The following is a 21,958-nucleotide window of genomic DNA, read 5'->3' on the forward strand; positions in this document are numbered from 1 at the left end:
AGGTGATTGCAGCTGTAGAGGGGTATTTTGCAGATCTTACTGAGAAAACCACTATAGGGACGGAACAATGGCGCTGGTGCATCGCTGGCATAAATGTATTCGTCTTAAGGGAGATTGGTTTATGTTGAAAATTAAAAATAATTTTGAAATTCTAAATTTGTTTTTGCATTGTTAGGCCGAGAACTTTTCAGACCACCCTCGTAAGTAGGTTGTCATTACTTATTGACATATGGAGATCGATGTTTAGGGCACTGACTGTAGATGTGAAAAGTTTAAATGTTTAAGCATTGCAATTTTTGTCATATGAGTCACAGAAAAGGAGTGGGCAAAGTTATGGATTGGGTTTGAGGTCAGTAAGAGGAGAGTCGTTTTGTATGCAAGAAAGAGGGTTGGTCAGTGGGTGACATCAGTCCAGAGGAACGCCTGCATTATAGAGAAATCGGAAGAGAGAACACGGTTTTCACGCAGGGAATGAGAAAAAACTGTGACCCAGTTATAAATGGTGGAATGCAGACCCTAAGACTGCAGGTTATTCAGAAGTCCTCCATGTATTCCAAGCCGTTTTAAATACGGCAATATGATATTCTCGATTCTTGTTGTATTTAGTTATTATGTTTAGTTAGGTTACCTTTGTTCAGTAGGTAAGCAAGAAGTAAAAATACACACGAAGTCGAATTCTTCGTTATTGATATCTAAAATATTATAGTAAACATAAGGTGTATTGGTATAATTTAAAAATTACATTAAAAATTAAAAATATTTTAAATTATTTAACTTTTTATAAAAACTGTTTCATTTAGAAACATTTTTATATAAAAATGTTATATTATATATTGCTTTTGCTAAAAGATTTTATACTGCTCAAAAAGCTGAGTTTTTAGGTACTTTTTATTTTAAGTTGTTACTCATGGAATACTACCTTTTCAAGTAGTTGCAAAATCTTAATCTTAGTCTGGATGTTTAGGTTATTTTTTGTTATATTTTCTACAAGTAAATGTTTTAAGATGTAAGTTTAGTTGGGGTTCTACAATTGATTGTTTTCAGAATTAAATGTTCTCTTAATTTTTTCCCAGTTGATATTTGTACACCTTTTTTGTTATTACATCCTTTCTGTACAAGTTTAAGTTGCACAAAATATGAAGATAAGCCGGAGATGGAGAGTCCTTTTTAGGACTTTCAGGTAACAAATGGCAATGCTGTAGCCAATGAAGTTTTAACTGAGGCTCGGCTATTGCCGTTACCCAGCCATGACTAGCTTTTTAGCTAAATAACATCTCATCCACACAGATTTTCTTCATTCAGATGACGGGATAAAGAGTCAAGGACTCAGTCCATCGCCCAGTTCTTTTAAGAAAAAAAAAATGAAGATAAGCCCCTCAGAGGGCGAGCTTAATTGCTCACAAATCTCCCATTCCCAAATAACTCTCATTACAGATAAAGGGGAATATGAAAAGCACTCGTGCTTCACCCATCCTGTCAGTAACGTCAATGGTCAATGGTATGAAGATAAGAACGTATTCTGAATTTGAGTGTTTTTTGGCTTTTTAGTGGTGTGATTGCGGACGTGTTTATGTTTATGTTTATTTATATTTATTATTTATATTTATATTCTATTTTAATGCGCTTTTTAGGCTGTACTTCACCACTTACGGAGGCATTCCGTGAATCTTGCATTGCACTGGCTCTAAACCTGCCCAAATTCCTACTGTCTCCCCCCTCTGCACGAAACGTGCATGAGGTGAATGGCCGTAGGTCTCACCCGACATGGGGACCAGTAGTAGATAGATGTATGGCCAATAGGGAGGTAGGTAATTCGAGCTGAGTCAAGCAACTTCACGGTATCTTCCCAAAACATTCATGAACTCTTTTTCACAAACTTTGCTAGTAGACCACCTCAGTCTGCAGAAATTTTGCTGGCAGGATTTTACTTGCATTTATACACAAATCAATCAATATGAACGTGGCCGATATAGCACGCCATCATAGACTCGCTTGATGAAGAGGCACTTATCTTCATAAACAAATTTCAAAAAAAGTTCAATCTTAAATGATCTGCAAGTATGATCGATTCTGACATCATCATTGACTCGCTCGGTAAAGGGCTAGCATAAACTACTCCACGGCCAAAAACTTAGACGAGGGCATCAAAATTCAGCTCGCCACTGTGACAGACTATACAGAATTTTAACAAAGGAGATGGACGCCAGAGGTACTCAGTATCATACCCTCTCACTTATCTCGGGGAAAAAAAATTGAAAGTGGTGCTCTGAGGAGTTTCCGAAGATATTGACTCAGATGAAATAGCTACTGACCTCAACTTAAAAGATCTACCTCCTATAAAGGTCAGCAGAATGTATAGATCAAACAAGACCCCTATGCCTCTAGTTCTCGTGGAGATCCATAATATTTATAAAAACAGATACAACTTAAAGTTAATCAGTGGCCTCAAACTTACTCCGCAGCCACTGAGGAAAAGAGATTCTTCTGGGCAGTGCCAAAAGTTTGGCTGTGGCCAGAAGTTATGCAAAGCTCAGTACAGATGTTTAAAATGTGGCGAGACCCACCCCACAAATATTTGCGCCAATCCAAAAACCACCCCGGCTAAGTGCGTTAACTGCGGTGACCCTCACTCTGCTAACTATAGAGGGTGTATTTACCACCCCAAAACAGGCAGATTGAGCCAAACAGTCAATCTACTTCGTTATCTAAAACGAGATCCCCAGAAACGCAGGCTCATCAGTACCCCACTAGTTCGAACATGGCCACTGGTGCTAACCCATCATTAACTGAGCCCCAAACGTGGCCAGCTCCAAAAAAACAGTCCAAAACTAGAATCTGCCTAATACAAATTCAAATATAAGCCGTCATCACCTCTTCTCTTGCAAATATGCTGCAGGATTTCAACAACCCACCATCAAAAAAAAAATTGCTGACCTCAGATCTGGATGCCATCTTGGGAGTTAAACGGCCGGTCATTAAATGCAAAACATCCTGCCTGGAGCAGTAAATCTATCAACAAGAATGGCTGCATCCCGTTTAGCTACTCACGCTCCAATTACGCAGCTGTGGCTGGCCCTTTGGTGCCAACTCATCACAGTCCGATTAACCCCTCCGACGTCTTGGATATAGATGTCCTGCAGAATGTAAAATTACACTACGACCTGGAATCACTGAACGAATTATCCTCAGCTACAATCCTATTCTGCTCCAACTGGGTAATCAGAAGGGAGGACTTCCCCTTCGCCTCATGCCGTGGGAAAAATTATCCAAAATGTTCCCAGACTACATTGGCCCTGTTCCTCTATTTTATATATTTATAAAATTCACTGCCGACGGCCTCGCTAACAATTCCTGTTAGCGTAGCGACGGCGCCTAGCGCTATATGGCTGAACGAGCGCCCTAATTAAGCTTCGCCGTGAGGCAGGCTGCCTCTATGCTACACCCTGTCGGCGGTGCTGAGTAATATACCTAAAATTGTACGTCATATGAACAGATTTCTGGGATTGCCAAAAGAGAATGGGTCCACTGCAGCATCCCATCATCTTAATTCTAATGATTTAAGATGAATAGATGAAAGAGTAAATTATCTCATCTGAGTGAAAAATCATCCATGTAGCATATTATTTCGCATACAAAGCCTTTCTATTTCCAGCGTGGAATTATTTTTGTTTTTATGAAAGCTTACTAGAATATTATCTGAATGTTTATTATCTGAACGCTGCTTATCTGAATATTAAAAACTATATGTTGTTGTGAGAAGGAGGGACATTGTGTATCGATTACATTAATTATACTTAGTAGTAAGGCTATGATATTTCGGAGAAATCTGGTACTACAGGTTGTAGTAACAAAAATGAAAAGCTATTACACTTTTTTTTATTATTAATGTAAAGTTGCAATTACAAATTTTCACGGAATTCTGAAATTCATCTAAATCGAATGCATTAATGTTGGTGACTCTCACTAGATGGCACTACTTCACTACTTTGTGTTATCTAAATTTTTCTTCATTGTTTCTCTACCTAAGCCCAGGTTCAACCATTGCATTATTTCAGTTTCAAGCACAACACTTCATTCGTCAGTCGCCTTTCTACGATCAGACGCCACAAGTCGCCGGCCACTCCCTCGCACATGCATTCACCCATGTCTAGAGGGCGCTACGACTCCACTGTATCGGCTGACAACTTTGGCTCGAAAATTCCAGCCAGTTATAGTGAAGACAGTGTTACAAAAGAAGTATCAGATGCCTCCAAAAGAAATTCAGACGGTAAGCAAGCACGACATCTTTCTTTTTAATAGTTGTAAAAGTTATAATTATTTTCCTTTATTTTGTAATTTTTTTGCATATTTTTTCAAACATATTCTACTGAAATTTTTACCAATCACGAATTATGTTCTTAAGTGATAATAGGTGGCGCCACAGATCACACTCATTATTTAAAGAGCTTTCTCCTGCATTCTAAATATAAATGAGGAAATATATTTGTAAACATACTTATATATGATTTATCATTCCCTTAATAATGTATCATTTATAATATTTGCAATTAATTTTCAGGGAATTTTTTTCAGACATAATCATCAGAGTATTCAATTTCTCCTTTTTTTTCCCCCAAAATCATCAAGTATAAAATATCTTAATATATCAAAATATATTCGCATTAACAGAAATTCATCATTGTGTTTTTTATAAAGCAGAATATCTTAATATACAGTATAATATACAGCGTAATATAACAGTATATCCTATATACAATACGTTATATTCAGTATACCTAGTATGGGTAAATACGAGAACTGAAAGAATAACAAAATTTTCATTTCTTGAATTCTGCATTTAAAGACAAATATTTGAACCATTCATAGAAAAAATTGAAATATTATATATTATATTCATGTATTAAATATTTTTCGCTCAGGAAATTTTTTAGAAAAGGGAGTATATCTTTTCTAATACTTTATGCTATATTTTGATTAGAACATCCATCAGCACAAAAATAAATACAATTTAGCTTATACAGTTTAGCTTACAAGGCGAACACTTTACACTTTTTAAAAAATTTCGCAAACTTTTATTCAATTTAAATTTACTTTATCTAATAAAATTAAAGGTTTTAATGTACTATTATTTATCTAAAATTAAAACTCTTCTCAAATCATGAAACAGATGTAAATTTTTCAAACTATATATTAATTCCGATATTATTTAATATATTACAATAAATTTATTGATAGTAATAATAAATACTTTTCTTTTGCAATTTAATTTGTATATATATGAAAATACATAATGGTCAATAGATGGCAGTGCGTTTGTTTTATTAGTAATAAAATACTGTATAGAAACTTGCAGCTCAATGAATATATGTGTATTGTTCAATTTTTCCCAGAAGACTGTGCGGAGGAAGATGCTCCGCCCCCATGGGGTTTATGCAACATGCTTCAGAAAGAGTTCACCAGTCCGTCCTTTGTAGCCCTGTCCCCCGTATTCAGGCCATCTATTGAGAGCAGTACACCAGGTTTGAGCACCATACACCACTAATTCTTTCCACAGTAAAAGCTCTTGTCTAGTACACTCTGTTCTTCTAGTAACGCATCAATTTCTTCCTGTTGTTGCTTTCGCTCTGCACACTATAAGAAGGTGCTTACAATTTCTCTGCACTTGTCTGTATTGATATTTAAATCATACTCTAAGTGTAATTATGGATGCCTTTAGATAAATGTTCTGAACACGATACTAGATGGAGCCACTGTATTACATCATAAGTTGCTCCGTATATTAAAGATCTTCAGGTTTGCTATATTTACGCGTTTTCGTTATATGCAAAATGTGGAATTAAAGTTTATTTCTAGATATTTTTAGGAATCATATGCTGAACCTATGAGACAGATAATATTATATATTGTATTTAAATAAGCGAATAGTGGAAAGTTTTCAAATTTTGGATGTTAATAATTTTTCGAGATTTTAATACTTAAAAAGCTTCCAAATTTCGGTGCTCAGATGATAGGATGTAATTCGTACTTCTGATACTTAAAATATGGTCTAATGAGATATAGGAAGCAAGTGGCAATAGAGGTCAGAGGTCACAGCTGGAGTGGTGGATGGTTGGATTTATTCATTCAAAAATAGTTGGAAAATAAGTGAAATGCGGTTGCATGAGGATATCTGACGGAAATAAAAATAGAGAGAGAATAATGTTCTTCGTAAAGATAAGAACAAGAAGGGAGGTAGAGGAAGCAGAAATTAGCCACTCAGGCCAAGAAGAATCCTAAATAGTTCTTGCAAGCAGAAGAAAGACTGATTGTAGTTAAGTAATGTTAGCGGATGAAACTGGTATAATAAATGCTGTCGAGGACATGGTTGAGATATTCGGTGAGAAACTTGGGGAGGAATTGGTGGAGAAATTTTCCCCTTCTCGCCCTTTGTTTCATACAAAGGGCGAGAAGGGGAAGATCGGAGATAAAACAAGAGGTTATCCTTGAAAACTGTGAGAGAGCAGAGTGTCAGGAACGTGGTGAGCAGCTGTTTTTATTATTATTATTTATTTATTTATTTATTTTATTCGGAGTGGTTGATGGGTGGAACGCATGGCCAGAGCATGTGAGTGCAAAACACGGTGAATGAGTTATAAAGAACGGTTTGATGTTTGTTATAGGTGCGTGACAGCGGGGACCTCCTGCGATACACCTTTTGACTCCATGGGGATCTAATAATAATAATAACTGTAAATTTAATGCTACCATAACATAATTTATTGCATATCTGTTTGAGTAAACTTTAAATTTTAGACATTCTGGTTGTTTGTTGATGTATTCTTTATTATATGCTGGAATTTTTTTTCGAGACCCTTTAGGCCTCCCATAAAGTAGGGTATGGAGTCACACCGGGAGATGAAATTCATCTCCTACCTAAAACACATTCGCAATCACTCATGGCCACTGTAGAATCCAAGCCCGATTAATCTAGATTAAATATCGATATTCTAGTCGGTATTTACCACGTGTTATGTAACATCTTTTTCAAACAAGAGTTCTCTTGCTTGCATTCGGGTACTCTATCGATTCTTACGTAAAGAGCTGTTTTTATTTTTATTTATTTATTTATTATTTTGAAATTCTCTGGCTTTATCCTAAGTGAAGGCAAATCTAAAATCTTGTAAAAAGACAAAATATGTAATCCTTGGTTGCTATTTTTCACAAACTAATATTTAGTAAAACAATTTACCTGTAGTTATAATTTTTTATTGAATTAATTATAAATACTATTTAAAACTTAATATTTTATGTAAAAATTTTAATAACATTATAAAATATTTAAATTTTAATTATATATTTTAATTAAATTTAGAACACCTTTTCTTATTACGAATTATGGATGTATTAATGATAACACGATAGGTGTGAAATGAAGGTTGCAGAGAAGGCCATCCTCTCGCAGTATCCCATCAGTATCTAGATCTAGATGAAAACAGCGGTTCCAAACTTCGTCAGCATCGGATCCGATAGGGTAATGGTAAACTACCCTGGCGTTAAGAAGCAATGCTTCCGTTGTGGATCCTTCGACCATCTCGGAGCGAACTGCCCAAAACTGACATGCAAAAACTTCCTAACGACAAGTCATTCACTAGACAAATGTCTCATGGTCTGCCTCAAATGTGGTTCCAAGGACCACAAAGTTAACACCTGCCCATCAAGAACGCATGCAGAAAGGATGGGAGGTGCTATTATGCCAGTCACAGTCACCTCAGTAGAGAAGCCTACAGCTACTACAGAACAAGAGTCGGGAAACACGGATTTTCCAACTATAAACGAGGCATACGGCTATAGAAGAAAAGGCAGAACCCATAGCCTGCACACCCAAGAAAGAGAAGAAGCTAGAAACAGCCAATAAACAAGCTGTGTCTCATGATGAAATCACTGCAGAAGGAAAAGTAAATAAAACAGAAAACATGGAGGCAAGCAGCGCCCCTTTCAAAAGACCTCTGAGTCCAGAGGAAAAAGAGATGAAAAAAATAAAACCAGCAGAAACAGAAGAATTGGAGACTCCTCATGCAAAAGCAGGGGAGACTCTAAAGCATCTAGTTAAAGGTATCCCTGGGGTGGCAGGAAAATTTCAAGATGCCATAGTGAGAATAGGGGAACCTAAGCTCCTCCTCACTGGGAAATATGGTCCAAACGTAGTTAGTGCAAAATGGGGTGACATATTTGTTGAAGACATCCGCCAAATCACCCCTGAGCAAGTACAGCTAGCCATGGACATAGACGAGGAGGCGGCATCGGCGTTCTTCATAGCTCTCTCCAAATTAGACATGGCCAAGGGAAGTGAGGTGGCTAAAAGAATAATGACTGCCCACAAAAAGCGACAGTCACAATAACCATCCCATGGTTTCCCATCCACAGCAATAGTTCTCTAGTTCCAACAGGTGGGGGAGGGCCTGAGAACCTGAGCGGCGAAAGCCTACAGCGAGGCGGTGCAGCTTCTTGAGAGCTGCATCACTTAGGCCAGACCCTTTCCCCCCCCACCTTTCTTTTTTTTTTGGTTTCCAGTTCTTTCTATAGTTTTATTTCTCTGTACTTTTTGTTTTTGTTCCGTGTTTCCTTTTTAGGATTTTTCCTTTTCCTCTAAAGTGAAAAATCAACGACCGTTTTAGAATCTCCCCTGGGGGGCAAACAGCTAAAACAGGTCAACTGAGGCCTCTTTTACCTACCCTACTACTATGCACTCTATCTTTATTTCCTCTCCTACTATCTGCTGACTCTCAGTCTATCTTACTCTACAGGCCGATGATGAAGATTTGTTGAACTCACAAATTATTATTATCAGTATCTAATCTAATGATCTAAACATCCCTCCTAAAGAGCAATTCGGTTTTTGGCAACACCATAGTACACCTAGCAAATCCTTAGAACATTGGAATATATTACATTACCACCAGCTGCAACTGGCGTCAATACAAGGGAGCTGTTTATCTTGATCTCTCCAAAGCATTTGACAAAATATGGCACTTCGGATTGCTCCATAAACTTATCTCACTGAAAATGGTACATTTAGTTAGATCATATCTACAGAATAGACGCATGCAAGTCAAGATCAATGGTACTACCTTATCCCATCGCCATATCTTGGCCGGAGTACAACAGGGATCCCTGCGGTACTCCGGCTATTCTCTTCAGACATTCCGCACAACCGAATGTCATCCATCATGGCCCTATATGCGGATGATACAGCATTATTAGCCAGATCTCTCCGACCACATCTCATTACTAAAAAGCTTCAAGGAAACCTTCTGAAGTTAGAGAGGTGGTTCTCCAAATGGAGACTACAAGTGAATCTCCCTAAAGTTCAGCCATTATCTTCACGAAAAGACCGATATCTCCTGCAGGAGATATCTTACAATTCAATACCAAAATTCCCTGGCAGACAGAAACAAAATACCTTGGTGTCGTCCTCGACAAAAAAATTAATTTTTAATCAACACATCAAGATTGCGTGTGCAAAGCATCTAAAGCCCATCGCCCAGATCTACCCTCTAATTAACAGGAACAGAAAGCTAAACATCAGAATCAAATTGCTTTTATACCAGCTAACGATTCGTCCCATAGTCACTTATGTTTCTCTAGCCTGGAGCCTTACCTCCAATACTAACATTCTCAAACTGCAACGTGTACAAAACAAGTGCCTGCGAATGATTCTAAACGCCCCATGGTTCATCAGAAACAATCAACTTCATCGAGATACAAATATTCCTTATCTCTTCTCTTTCCTACAATCTTTAGCAACAAAGTTTTTCCTAAAATCGTCCATACAGCCCAACGATCTAGTTCAGCAAGCTGGAGCCTATGAGGCAACGGATATATTCAAATATAAAAGACCAAAAGCCATTTTAGCTTCCTGTAGCGATGACATCTATCACTCTTTCTCCTCTTCCACCCCCTCTCCCCAGATACGTTCCTTTATCACATTCGATTGACTACACCGTGAACGGATCATAGAATTTGAGTTGATGGAACATCCAATACAGTTTTCTTTCTGGAATTTTATACTTCGATTCACACTTGAGATAAACGATCGAAACTGCTGCTTTGAACAGACAAACAGCGCATTTGGGAAATAAGCTTAATAAAAAGGAAATACGTGATCAATACATGAATACTTAGAATTCGGGTTAACTATTCTAAACTGCGTTACTTCAATGCTCGTAGTACTCTTGAGATTTCACCGAGCATTTAATTAAAAGAATCCGCAAGGAATAACTTGTATTGCTTGCGAATCGAGATACCCAGAATGCATTGCTGCATTTGGAATCAACAGCACTACAGAATGCAATGGACCATGATCAACAATCCGCACATTTCATTACATAAATATTTATAATTAAATATAGTCGTAGAATTAATAAAATGTCTTCATTTAAGATGAAATTTATAATTTTCAAATACAAATTTAAAATTAAACATTGCATTTATAAATAATTTATAATAATTCTAATTGACAATTAAAATAATTGAAAATTTTTCTTTATATTTAAAAATATATAAGCATAGTATAATTAAATATATATAAATATAATATAATTAATAAAAGAAGGAGAATAGACAAGATGAAGGCGCGAGTTTTGGATTGTCATTCGAGTGTATTTTGAGTGTTGATTGCGACTCAAGATTAGCCTTTAGTGTGATGTATTTTGTGTTTATACGATATACGGAAGTCCTTGAGATCCAGCTCAGGTAAACATATATTTGGATATTTTAAACATGAACAATTTAAGTCCCGATGACTTTATCCAATTGTTGAATAAGAAGCTAGCACTCGACCTCCTCAAAAAACTGTTGAAGAAATTTGAGGTAGAGTGGCCAGGGTTTCTAAACCTATATTCAGCGAGAGACGACTCCACAGAAGGGGGCAACTCAACACCAGTGGAAGAAGGGGAAAACGAACCTGATAATCTCTGCTCCCGCTCCAAAACATGATACAGAAACCCATGCTCGGAAAAAACGTAAAACAGCGGAGACTCAGATAAACGAGGGTATGGAAGAAGATAACCCCAACACTGAAAAACGGAACGTTGTCTCCCAACAACGAAAAAGTTCCTCCAATTGTTCTACGGGAAAAAGACCCTTAGGCCTATTATGCAAAACCACCAAATTGCCTATTCATGTGCAAAAAAACGTAGACGACGGAGTTAAAATCCAGTCTGCCACAGTAGGCGACTACAGACTCCTCACAAAAACCATGGATGAGTCAAATATTAAATATCATACTTACTCACTGAAGTCGGAGAAAAACCTAAACGTTGTACTCAAGGGAGTAACAGAAAACATCTGCACGGATGAAATTACTGAAGACCTCTGCCTCCACGATCTCCCCTGTCAAGGTTAGCAGAATGCTACGGGCTGACAAGAGTCCAATGCCCCTAGTACTCGTTGAGATACCCAAAACACACAAGAACATATACAACATAACAACGATCTGTGGTCTGAAAATCACAACAGAACCACTAAAGAAAAGAGTCTCGTCGGGCCAGTGCTACAGATGTCAGAAGTACGGACACGCACAGAAACTCTGCAGAGCAGACTACAAATGCCTCAAATGTGGGCAAAACCACCCCACAGCAACCTGCTCAAAACCCAGGACCTCACCAGCCAAATGCGCGAACTGCGAGGGTCCCCACCCGGCAAACTACAGAGGCTGCAGTCACTACCCTAAGAATAAAACAGACCACAAAAGGAAACAGATCTCTCAACCCTGCCCACAGGCACCAGAGTTGACGGCTCCCCAGTTGCCTGACACCCAACAAAAGACAACAAAATACCAGCTCTCACAAATGGAAAATACCAACAGTCTGGAAAGCCACCGTCGAAGCAGGACATACGCCGAAGTAGCCCGCACATCCAAAGATATTCAGCAGGACCAAATTCTTCCAAACATGACAACAGTCATCACAGCCTCATTGGCAAACATGCTTCAAGACTTCAGTAAGTCAAACCCTTCACCAAACTCCACAAAAAGATTTCTAAAAGAAACTCAAACCATATTATCAATGCTCGTTAATGAATAAAACTAGATTACTCCCAGACTCACTACAGATCGCCGCTTGGAACGCCAATGGCCTAAAAAACAAGACACTGGAGCTTCAAGAATTCTCTAACAGATACAACACTGACATAATCCTAATTAATGAAACTCATCTAAGACCTGCAGACAATCCAAAACTGAGAGGCTACACACTGTATAGAGGTGACCGACTGGACTACAGAGGTGGTGGTACAGCCACATTTATCAGGAACTGCATCAGGCACAATGGAATACTCACCCACCCACCCCAACCTCCAACCTAGAAATCACCGGTGTCGAAGTCCACACAAACTCAACTGGAAGACTTAAAATCTACGCCGCCTACAACTCCCCCTGCTAAGACCCTGCTATTTTCTGATTTGGATGCTGTACTAGGCACAAATGAATCCATCATCATCGCTGTGGACTTAAACTCCAAACATCCCTCCTGGAACAGCAGAACCACAAATAAAAATGGCCGTATCCTCTTCAGCTACACAGGATTAAACAACGCTGCCGTAACAGGACCCACCACAGCCCAACTGGCACAGCCGACATCCTAGACATCGCCATCCAACACAACATCGAATACCAGCACAGCATTGAAGCACTGAACGAATTCTCATCAGACCACAACCCAATCCTACTTTACTTAGGGAACAAAGACCAGTCACCTCCCCCCCAAACCTCCATTATCTGGGAGAAACTTAGGAAAGTGCTACCAGAACACATTGGTCAGGTTCCCCATATAAAAGCCAAGGAAGAAATAGACACGACAATAAAGAACCTCGCCAATCAAATCAATAAAGCCATAACAGCAGCCACAGTATCCGCGATTACCCACAAACAAAATCGTTTCCCGGAAGAAATCATGGACTTAATAAGGGGAAAAAACAGACAAAGAAAAAGATATCACAACACTCGTGCTCCCCAGGACAAAACAGCCCTCAACAGATTAAACAAATCTGTCCGAGAAGCTCTTCAGAACCACAGGAACCAACAATGGGACAACAAGCTCACCTCCATCTCCACAGCAGATCATTCCATATGGAAATTCCTAAACAACATCAAGAACAAGCGCAAATCCCTCCCCCCCCCTCTGCAAGCAGAACAGCACCTTGCATACACAGATGCTGACAAAGCCGAAGCCATAGCAAGAAACCTAGAGAAACAATGCAGTCCTGCATACGAGAACCTAAACATCCGCCATGTACACAAGATCTATCGTAAAGTCAGGTTTACAGTAAATCGTCCCGATGTCAATCTAATCCCTATAATGCCTACCTCACCTACCGAAATAATCGGCATCATCAACCATCTCAAGATCAAAAAAGCCCCAGGTCCTGACGGCATCACTAACCAAGTCATCAAACCACGCAAAGCCATAGCACATCTGGCAAACATCAAAAACTCCATCCTCAAATGGCAGCACTTCCCCCAGTCATGGAAAATAGCTGACATCATCCCAATTCACAAACCAGGTAAAGACCCACACCTACCTGAAAATTACCGTCCCATCAGCTGCTATCCAATTTATGGAAAATAGCTGAGAAAATCATCCTCATCAGACTCCAAGATCATGTCAACCAACTAACTATCATTCCACAAGAACAATTTGGTTTCCGTCAAAATTACAGCACCACCCAACAGATCCATAGACTGGTAGAATACATCACCACAGGATTTAATTGGAATCAGCACAGTGGAGCTGTCTTCCTAGACATCTCAAAGGCCTTCGATAAGATCTGGCACCAAGGCTTCCTCTCCAAACTTATCATCGCTAACCTTCCACTTCCACTAAACACGATACGCCTGATCAAATCATACCTCTCCAACAGGAGGATGCAAGTCAAAATCAATGAAACAGTCTCAACCCAACGTAAAATCCTCGCTGGAGTTCCTCAAGGATCACCTAGCCCCGATCCTGTTCAACATCTATATGGCAGACATCCCTCAAAATCCTCTCACATCCACCATCGCCCTTTATGCAGATGACACGGCTATTCTAGCCAGATCTCTTCAACCATATCTCGTTACCAAAAAACAACAAGACACCATCCTGAATTTATAAAAATGGTTTAAAGACTGGCGACTGCAATTAAATCCCAAGAAAATCAAAACGATACTCTTCACAAGAAGATGAGCATCCCCCAAAGGAGAAATCACCCTGTTCAACTCCAAAATTCACTGGAAAACCGAAGCAAAATACCTCGGTATAATTCTCGATAAGCGATTATACTTCAACAGCCACATCAAGAGCACATGCACCAAAGTTTCAAAAGGTATCGCCCAGCTATACCCCTTGATCAACAGACACAGCAAACTAAACTCAAGAAACAAAATTCTACTGTACAAGACAGTGATCCGTCCCACAGTTATATACGCCTCCCCAGCCTGGAGCCATACCTCCAAGACAAACATCCTCAAGCTACAAATACTACAGAACAAGTGCCTGCGAATGATACTGGACGCCCCGTGATTCATCAGGAACGCCCAGATCCACCGGCACATAAATATCCCCTACATCTCTCCACTACTACGCTCCCTAACAGAAAAATTCTTTATGAAGACATCTACTCATCCAAACCAACTAATTCAGCAAGCCGGAAACTATGACTGTAATGACCACTGGAAACATAAAAGACCGAAAGCCATCCTAACACTCAACGACGAGTAACCACTTCTGCCCATTCAGGGCGAGCTAAAATAGCTGACAAATCTCTTCCATCACTGCTCCCGAAACAGACAACAGGGAATATGAAAAGCGTCAAGCTTCACCCTCTGCGCCATATATGTCCTGCGTCCTACGAAATGAGATGAAGGAAGACCCTTGGAGGGTAATGGATGGCAATGCTGTAGCCAATGAAGTTCTAACTGAGGCTCGGCTATTGCTGTTACTCTCCTGCCATGATCAGAGCTTTAACAGCTCAATAACACCTTATCCCTACCCTGTCCTCTACCGATAACGGGGAAGATGAAAAGCATTCTTGCTTCGCCCCTTTAAGCCAGTCCTTGTAAGGAGAGGATATAATTAGTGAAATGTGTTTATCTATAAACAAAGTTGCAAATTTAGAATAATAAAACTGTACTTAGATAAATTATTAATATTCTGTTATTAATAGTTTTAATTTTAATTATTATTTATAATTAAATAGTCATAATATAGTTAAAATGTTTATTCATAGCAAAATTTATAATTTATAAATATAAATTTAGAATAACTGTAAATCGGAAACAAAACTCAATTTAATTAAGATTACAACTTAATTTAATTAAACCAGAAACCCTGCTCTAGAAAACACATTCGGAACTTTTTTTTTTGAATTTCAAGAAAGCAAGTAATTGTAATTACGACGACTTGCATTCTTGAATTTAAATCTAACATCGGTTCTAGGTATACACACTTTAGTAAATACAAGTGTCAGAGCTTAATAAACGTGTTAATAATCATACTTCATTATATTTTAATTAGTTTTCAATTATCAAATAAGTACTCGTTAAAAATTAAAAGATAAACTATATTAAAATGTTTAAAAAGAGAAAAAAAATTAAAAATTATCTATAAAATAAAACGCCTTTCCATTAATAAAAAAATCTTGTTTATAAATAAATTTTGGAGGATGGCATGCTGGAGGAGAGATATAATCAAGGTATCCTTTATGCAATATAAAGTGTAGTGCAGAATTTTTAAACAGAATTTATTAATCATATAATAGAGGAGAAATAGGGTTTATCAGTATTACAATCGGGGCCTCCGTAGCTCAGTCATCCTTTGGTCGGAAAGACCTGGGTTCGATTCCGGTCAGTGATGTGAGTGACCTTTATCTGATCTCTTTTGACTAAAGGTGAGTTAACCGGTCTCATACGGAGGTAGAGGGGGGGTCACCCAGAAACTCAGGTTTTTCGTCCCCCAGAAAACCGATCCTGTGAACACACATGGATTACAGTCATGAATACGTCCCTACCATATGCCGATCCAGTGCTGGATAAAATTGGAGTGTTGGGGAAAGCGACAGGAAACTACCCTGTAGAAATCTCACCAGGAATACTTTGTGGAAAATGTCTACAAAGTCACCTACGGTCGGAAACGACTGAAAAGGGAAAACCAGGAATATTATAATCTGGAAATATTTCAAGACGCAGCCTGTTCCAGAGGAAGATGGAATAATAATAATATTGGAACAGGGTTAGCTGGATAAGCGAATAGTGTATGTTTAGTGAAAAATAATGCCTAGTTTTCAGAGACTGAGAAAGCTACGAAGGTGATGTGTTTATGCAGCAGAGGCTAGAAATAAATATCATTCTAAGAGGATCTATATGTCTTCTTGGAATAACATTTATTCCAAGTGTCCTCATCTTTCAATGAAATCATCAGAAGTGTCGTCACTTAATAAGCAGTAATGTGCCCAATTGCACAACTATTCTGTCCTTTTCTGTAAAATAGAAATGAATATTATGATTTTATTTTGGAGAAAAAATTATATCACGTTAACCTTTCACGTTAAGCTATACACAATTAATATTTTTAACATTTTACCGCCTTTTAAAGTTTACGATAACAAAAAAAAAAAACTTATTCAAATATATAAATATATATAAAAAGCACTCTGTTTGTTACCAAAAAAAAAAAAAAAAAAGCGGTTTGTCTTGTATTTAAACAGGACAACACGAATTTAATTGTTTCGTGTTTGGTCGCTAGAGCGAAATTTCCGGACTGTGTAAAAATAAATAAATAAACAAAAACAATTAATAAAAGTGATCAAAATTTATAATATAAAACAGAAAAACGTTTATTTTTTCAGCGCCGGTAGATGGCGCTGAATCCCGTCTATGATGTGAGGAACTTTTTCACGTGTTTCGAATCAATTGGTCCTTGAATGCCTTGGAGGTGTCGAGTAGAAATAATAATATTTATTATTATTAACGAATTTTGCTGATTTTTATTTCTTGTTATAGGGGTTCCTCTTTGAATTACGTAAGCCTCGCGTGATCTGCACAAAGGTGACGAGCGACATCTTACGTTTGTTTTTACACATATAAACCTTTAAGTGATTTTTTAAGATAACTGTTTCCATCGCATTTTCATTTGCTTACAAGACTTTCTTATTATTGGATATTTTAGATTGTAGAAAAGGTCTCTCTCTCTCTCTCTCTCTCTCTCTCTTTCTCTCTCTCTCTCTCTCTCGCTGTTTTTCGTTCTCAAATTCTATTTACTTTTTTGTTTCTTATTTGTATTTCTACTAATCACAACCTATCCAGTCATGCGCATATCATTCTATGGAATGAAGTTTTCATTTTACATATTCGGCAGCAAATGTTAATGTTATGAATAGATTTTGAGAACACCAAAATACCTTCAAAAACAACAATAGAATTATAAAATAGATAAAATATTAATAAAAAATAACTTCGTATTTTTTATATTTTTAGAGAAATTCCTAAAGAATCTTACACTTTTTCTAATCTTTTAGTTATAATTATTAAAATTCCTAGTAAACCAATAATATTTGCTTATAGTACTTATACGAAATGAAATATGAGATAGATTTGTTTATTGGGTGGGGGCTCGAACTTGACATCATACTCTTGGAGGGTAATGGATGGCAATGCTTTAGCCAATGAAGTTCTAACTGAGACTGGGCTATTGCTGTTACCCTCCTGCCATGATCAGAGCTTTAATAGCTCAATAACACCTTATCCCTGCACTGTCCTCTACAGATAACGGGGAAGATGAAAAGCATTATTGCTTCGCCCCTTTAAGCCAGTCCTTATAAGGATTAGTTTATTGGATTGATTCATTCAATCCAATACCCTTGGAGGATAATTCATGGCAATGCTGTGGCCAATGAAGTTCTAACTGAGGCTCGGCTATTGCTGTTACCCTCCTGCCATGATCAGAGCTTTAATAGCTCATTAACACCTTATCCATACACTGTCCTCTACAGATAACGGGGAATATGAAAAGCATTCTTGCTTCGCCCCTTTAAGCCAGTCCTTATAAGGATAAGGATTAGTTTATTGAGATCCCTCCCCCCTATAATCTCAAACCAGGGCCTAGTCCACACAGATGCAGATAAGGCAGAAGCCATACTAAAAATCTTGAGGATCAGTGCAAGCTTTCTTATAACAACTTAGATTTCAATCATCTGTACAAAATCCAGAGACAGGTCAGGCATGCACTAAACCTCCCAGATACCAGTGCTGACCATATTGCACAAGCATCACCTGTTGAATTACATGATATTATTAAAAAAACTTAAGAACAATAAAGCTCCTGGACCAGACAGTATCTCAAACAGGGTGATCAAGCTGCTGCCTCGAAAAGCTATAGTGCACTTGACCAGTATAATAAATGCAATCTGAAGACTTCACTATTTTCCTTCCACCTGGAAACTGGCTAATGTGATTCCTATACATAAGCCAGGCAAAGACCCACACTTACCGCAGAATTATCGTCCAATCAGTCTCATCTCCAATCTGGGTAAGGTTGCAGAGAAGGTCATCCTCTCACGACTCCAAACCTCAGTAAATGACCTAAACATCCTCCCTAAAGAACAGTTTGGTTTTCGACAACACCACAGAATTGTCGAATACATCACCACCAGCTACAACTGGCGCCAGTGCACAGGAGCTGTTTTTCTAGACTTATCGAACGCATTTGACAAAATCGGGCATTTTGGACTCCTGCACAAACTTATCTCAGCCGGTACCTCACTAAAAATTGTTCATCTAATCCATTCATATCTTCAGAATAGATCAATGCAAGTTAAAATCAACGGTTCTACATCGTCCCAGCACCATATCTTTGCTGGAATGCCGCAGGGATCTCTACTGGCTCCATTGCTGTTTTCTGTATACATGTCAGACATCCCACACAATCCGATGACTTCCATTTTGGCCCTGTATGCGGACGATACGGCAATACTGACCAGATCTCTCAGACCCCACTTTGTTACCAGAAAGCTTCAAGAAAACCTTCTAAAGCCGGAGGGTTGGTTCTCCAAGTGGAGATTGGAAGTCAACCCCCTGAAAAGCTCAGCCGTTCTTTTCTCAAAAAGCCAATGTATCCTGCAGGAGATGTGTTACTATTCAATACTAAAATCCCCTGGCAGACAGAAACAAATTACCTGGGTGTGATTCTCGACAAAAAGCTATCTTTCAATCAGCACAGCAACTCTGCATGCACAAAGGCATCTAAAGTCATAGCTCAGATCTACTCGCTAATTAATAGAAATAGCAAGCTCAACAACAGAATCAAATTGCAACTATACCAGATGACGATTCGTCCTATAATCACCTATGCCTCTCCGGCCTGGAGCCACACCTTTAATGCTAACATTATCAAAATACAGCGAGTGCAGAACAAGTGCTTGAGAATGATTCTGAACGCCCCGTGGTATGTTAGAAACAGCCAACTCCACAGAGACACAAATATTCCCTATATTCTCTCTTATCTACAATCCTTAGCTTCCAAGGTTTTTCTAAAGACGTCGACACATCCCAACGATTTGGTTCAATAAGCTGCAGCATACGAGCCAACGGACATATTCAAATATAGAAGACCAAAAGCTATATTAGCCTCCTATAACGATGCATAATCTCCATGCTCATTCAGGGCGAGCAAACTGCTCGTAAATTTTACCCTCACTGTAACCACAACAGATAGCGGGGAATATGAAAAGCATCTTGCTTCACCCCTAAAGTCATAAATGTCAATTGTCAATTAGTTTGTTGAGTGATTTTAGCCAAGATGATTTTGGTGTTGCTGTTTTTTTAGCCACCATTGAGTTTTCTGTCTGTTGAGATTTAGAGTGATATCGTAGAGATATCCCTGCTCTTAAACTTACTCGAGTAATCATTCATCAAGCATTTCAATTAGATGGAATAGAATACAACAATACAAGTTAAATAAACTGTTCAGGATAGCTGAATAATGAGGACATGGCACATTCAAAAATACACAGAGTCCAATATTTCGATCGATCCTTGCTGGGAACCTTTCTTTGAGATCGTATTCAAAGAAATTCGTCACGGAGCCCGATCAGAAGCTACAGATAATGCTGGATCATATACAGACCACAGTGTGCGTCAGACCATTGTTATTTCTTGATGACAATATCCTGAACGTGCTGTTTTTTTTTTTTTTTTTTTTTTTTTTTTGTAACATAAATTTCTTTTCCCATTACTCATCTGGGAATATGATAAAGACATACTGTATTGTTACTTAAAGTTTTTATGAGATGGACACAGTTGAAGTTTTCATTACATGACTGGTATATTGTGATGAGTATACGGACTCCATGGAGGTGTCAATAATAATAATAGTAATCTCTAAATGCTATTGTAACATTCTAGAATTATCAAAATATCCAATCTTATTATGAATTATTTTCAAAAATTATTATTAAAAAAGTCAATAATTATATTTCCACGTTTAATTATTTTTTATTAAATAAAAAAAATTAGCAAATATGCTTACAAATATATAGACATTATTTGAATGCCTTGGTTAATTGGTTTAAATTCGTTTAGATAAATATAAATATAAATATAGATAAATGCTCCGAAAGTAGATTTATATTTACATTCATTTAGAATATTAAATGTCGTTGAAGATATTAAATGCATTTATCTAAGTTAATTTAGAATTCATTTTAAACGTACAGAATGTTTCAAAATGAATTGGACTCTGAAATATTGAGTATTTGTAATAATTTATAATAAGATACGATAATATTGTAGATTTTGACTTACTACGTAATCATCGATACAAGTCTTAGTCAGATCTCACCTAGTAGCGGTCATAGCATAGTGTGTATATACATGCATAGAAGATGAAAACTGTCACTTCCGTTGAAGAAGATGGCATACTACTTCAAAAATTTTCGACTGCTAGGCTTGATTCATTTAGAGAAATGTTACGAGAAATACATAGGACTGGCATCAGAATACTCACAGTTAACAGACATAATGCACTCGTTTTATATAAACCTTGGTTGTTTCGGCCCATAATCTAAAGCAAACCAAGCGAAAATTGAATACTTTTTTCCACTCAGTCACTAAAGCTGACGTGATTGGGAAAAAGAATAAATAACATTATTTTTTTTATGTTTTATAAAATTATACTTAAATTTTAATTATACATAATTTTATTAGTATTTTAAAAGTTATTTTCAGAAAAATTTTTTTTTTTTTTTTGCTATTAAACACTTACACCATTTTTTCTTTTATCAGTAAATAAAATAAAAAAACTGTGACTTCGAATAAAGTACGTTGATGAAAATTTCGAGATCTGGTTTCTGATTTCTGGGTCCTTTTTAGGACTTCCAGGGTAACAAATGGCAATGCTGTAGCCAATGAAGTTTTAACTGAGGCTTGGCTATTGCCGTTACCCAGCCATGACTAGAGCTTTTTAGCTCAACAACACTCCATCCATACAGATTTACTTCATTCAGATGACGGGATAAAGAGTCAAGGACTCAGTCCATCGCCCAGTTCTTTTAAGAACTTTAAGAAAGTACGTTGATATTAGCTCTTTATTTCACTTGTTGGGTGGGAAGGTAATTTACGATTAAGAGGAATGGGAGAGTGCGCCAGGAAATAATATAATATAATAAAAGAATAATTTTGCGCATTTTCCATGTTACAAAATATTTCACATATATTGTGATCTCAAAATTATTTGAACAATATTACTGGATATTTCGGTTCGATTCGATTTTAGCAGAACATGTACATACATCTGCATTAAGAATCTACAAGAAAAATGTGCGTAGGTTTAATGAAATTCTAATTTTAAACAGGTAGAAAAACATTAGCGTCATTAATGTGTCCACTCTTTGTATAAGTATTAACCCAATCTTCAATACCTCTTTTTATATCATGCACATGCGTATAGAA

At 37.5% G+C, this 21,958-nt stretch overlaps 1 protein-coding gene across 1 annotated transcript in view; it reads left to right on the forward strand.

Moving 5' to 3' along the window:
• LOC150098801 (potassium voltage-gated channel subfamily KQT member 1-like) overlaps positions 1–21,958 on the forward strand; it is a 388,359-nt gene that overhangs the window by 340,073 nt on the left and 26,328 nt on the right. The window contains exon 9 of the mRNA XM_090404568.1: positions 4,056–4,267. Coding sequence (XP_090260694.1) covers positions 4,056–4,267 — 212 coding nt within the window. The remainder of the gene's footprint in view (positions 1–4,055; positions 4,268–21,958) is intronic.

Source organism: Typopeltis vanoorti, chromosome 15 (genome assembly GCF_054136105.1).
Source record: "Typopeltis vanoorti isolate ZY-2024b chromosome 15, IOZ_Tvanoo_1.0, whole genome shotgun sequence".
In the NCBI taxonomy this organism is placed as follows: domain Eukaryota; kingdom Metazoa; phylum Arthropoda; class Arachnida; order Uropygi; family Thelyphonidae; genus Typopeltis; species Typopeltis vanoorti.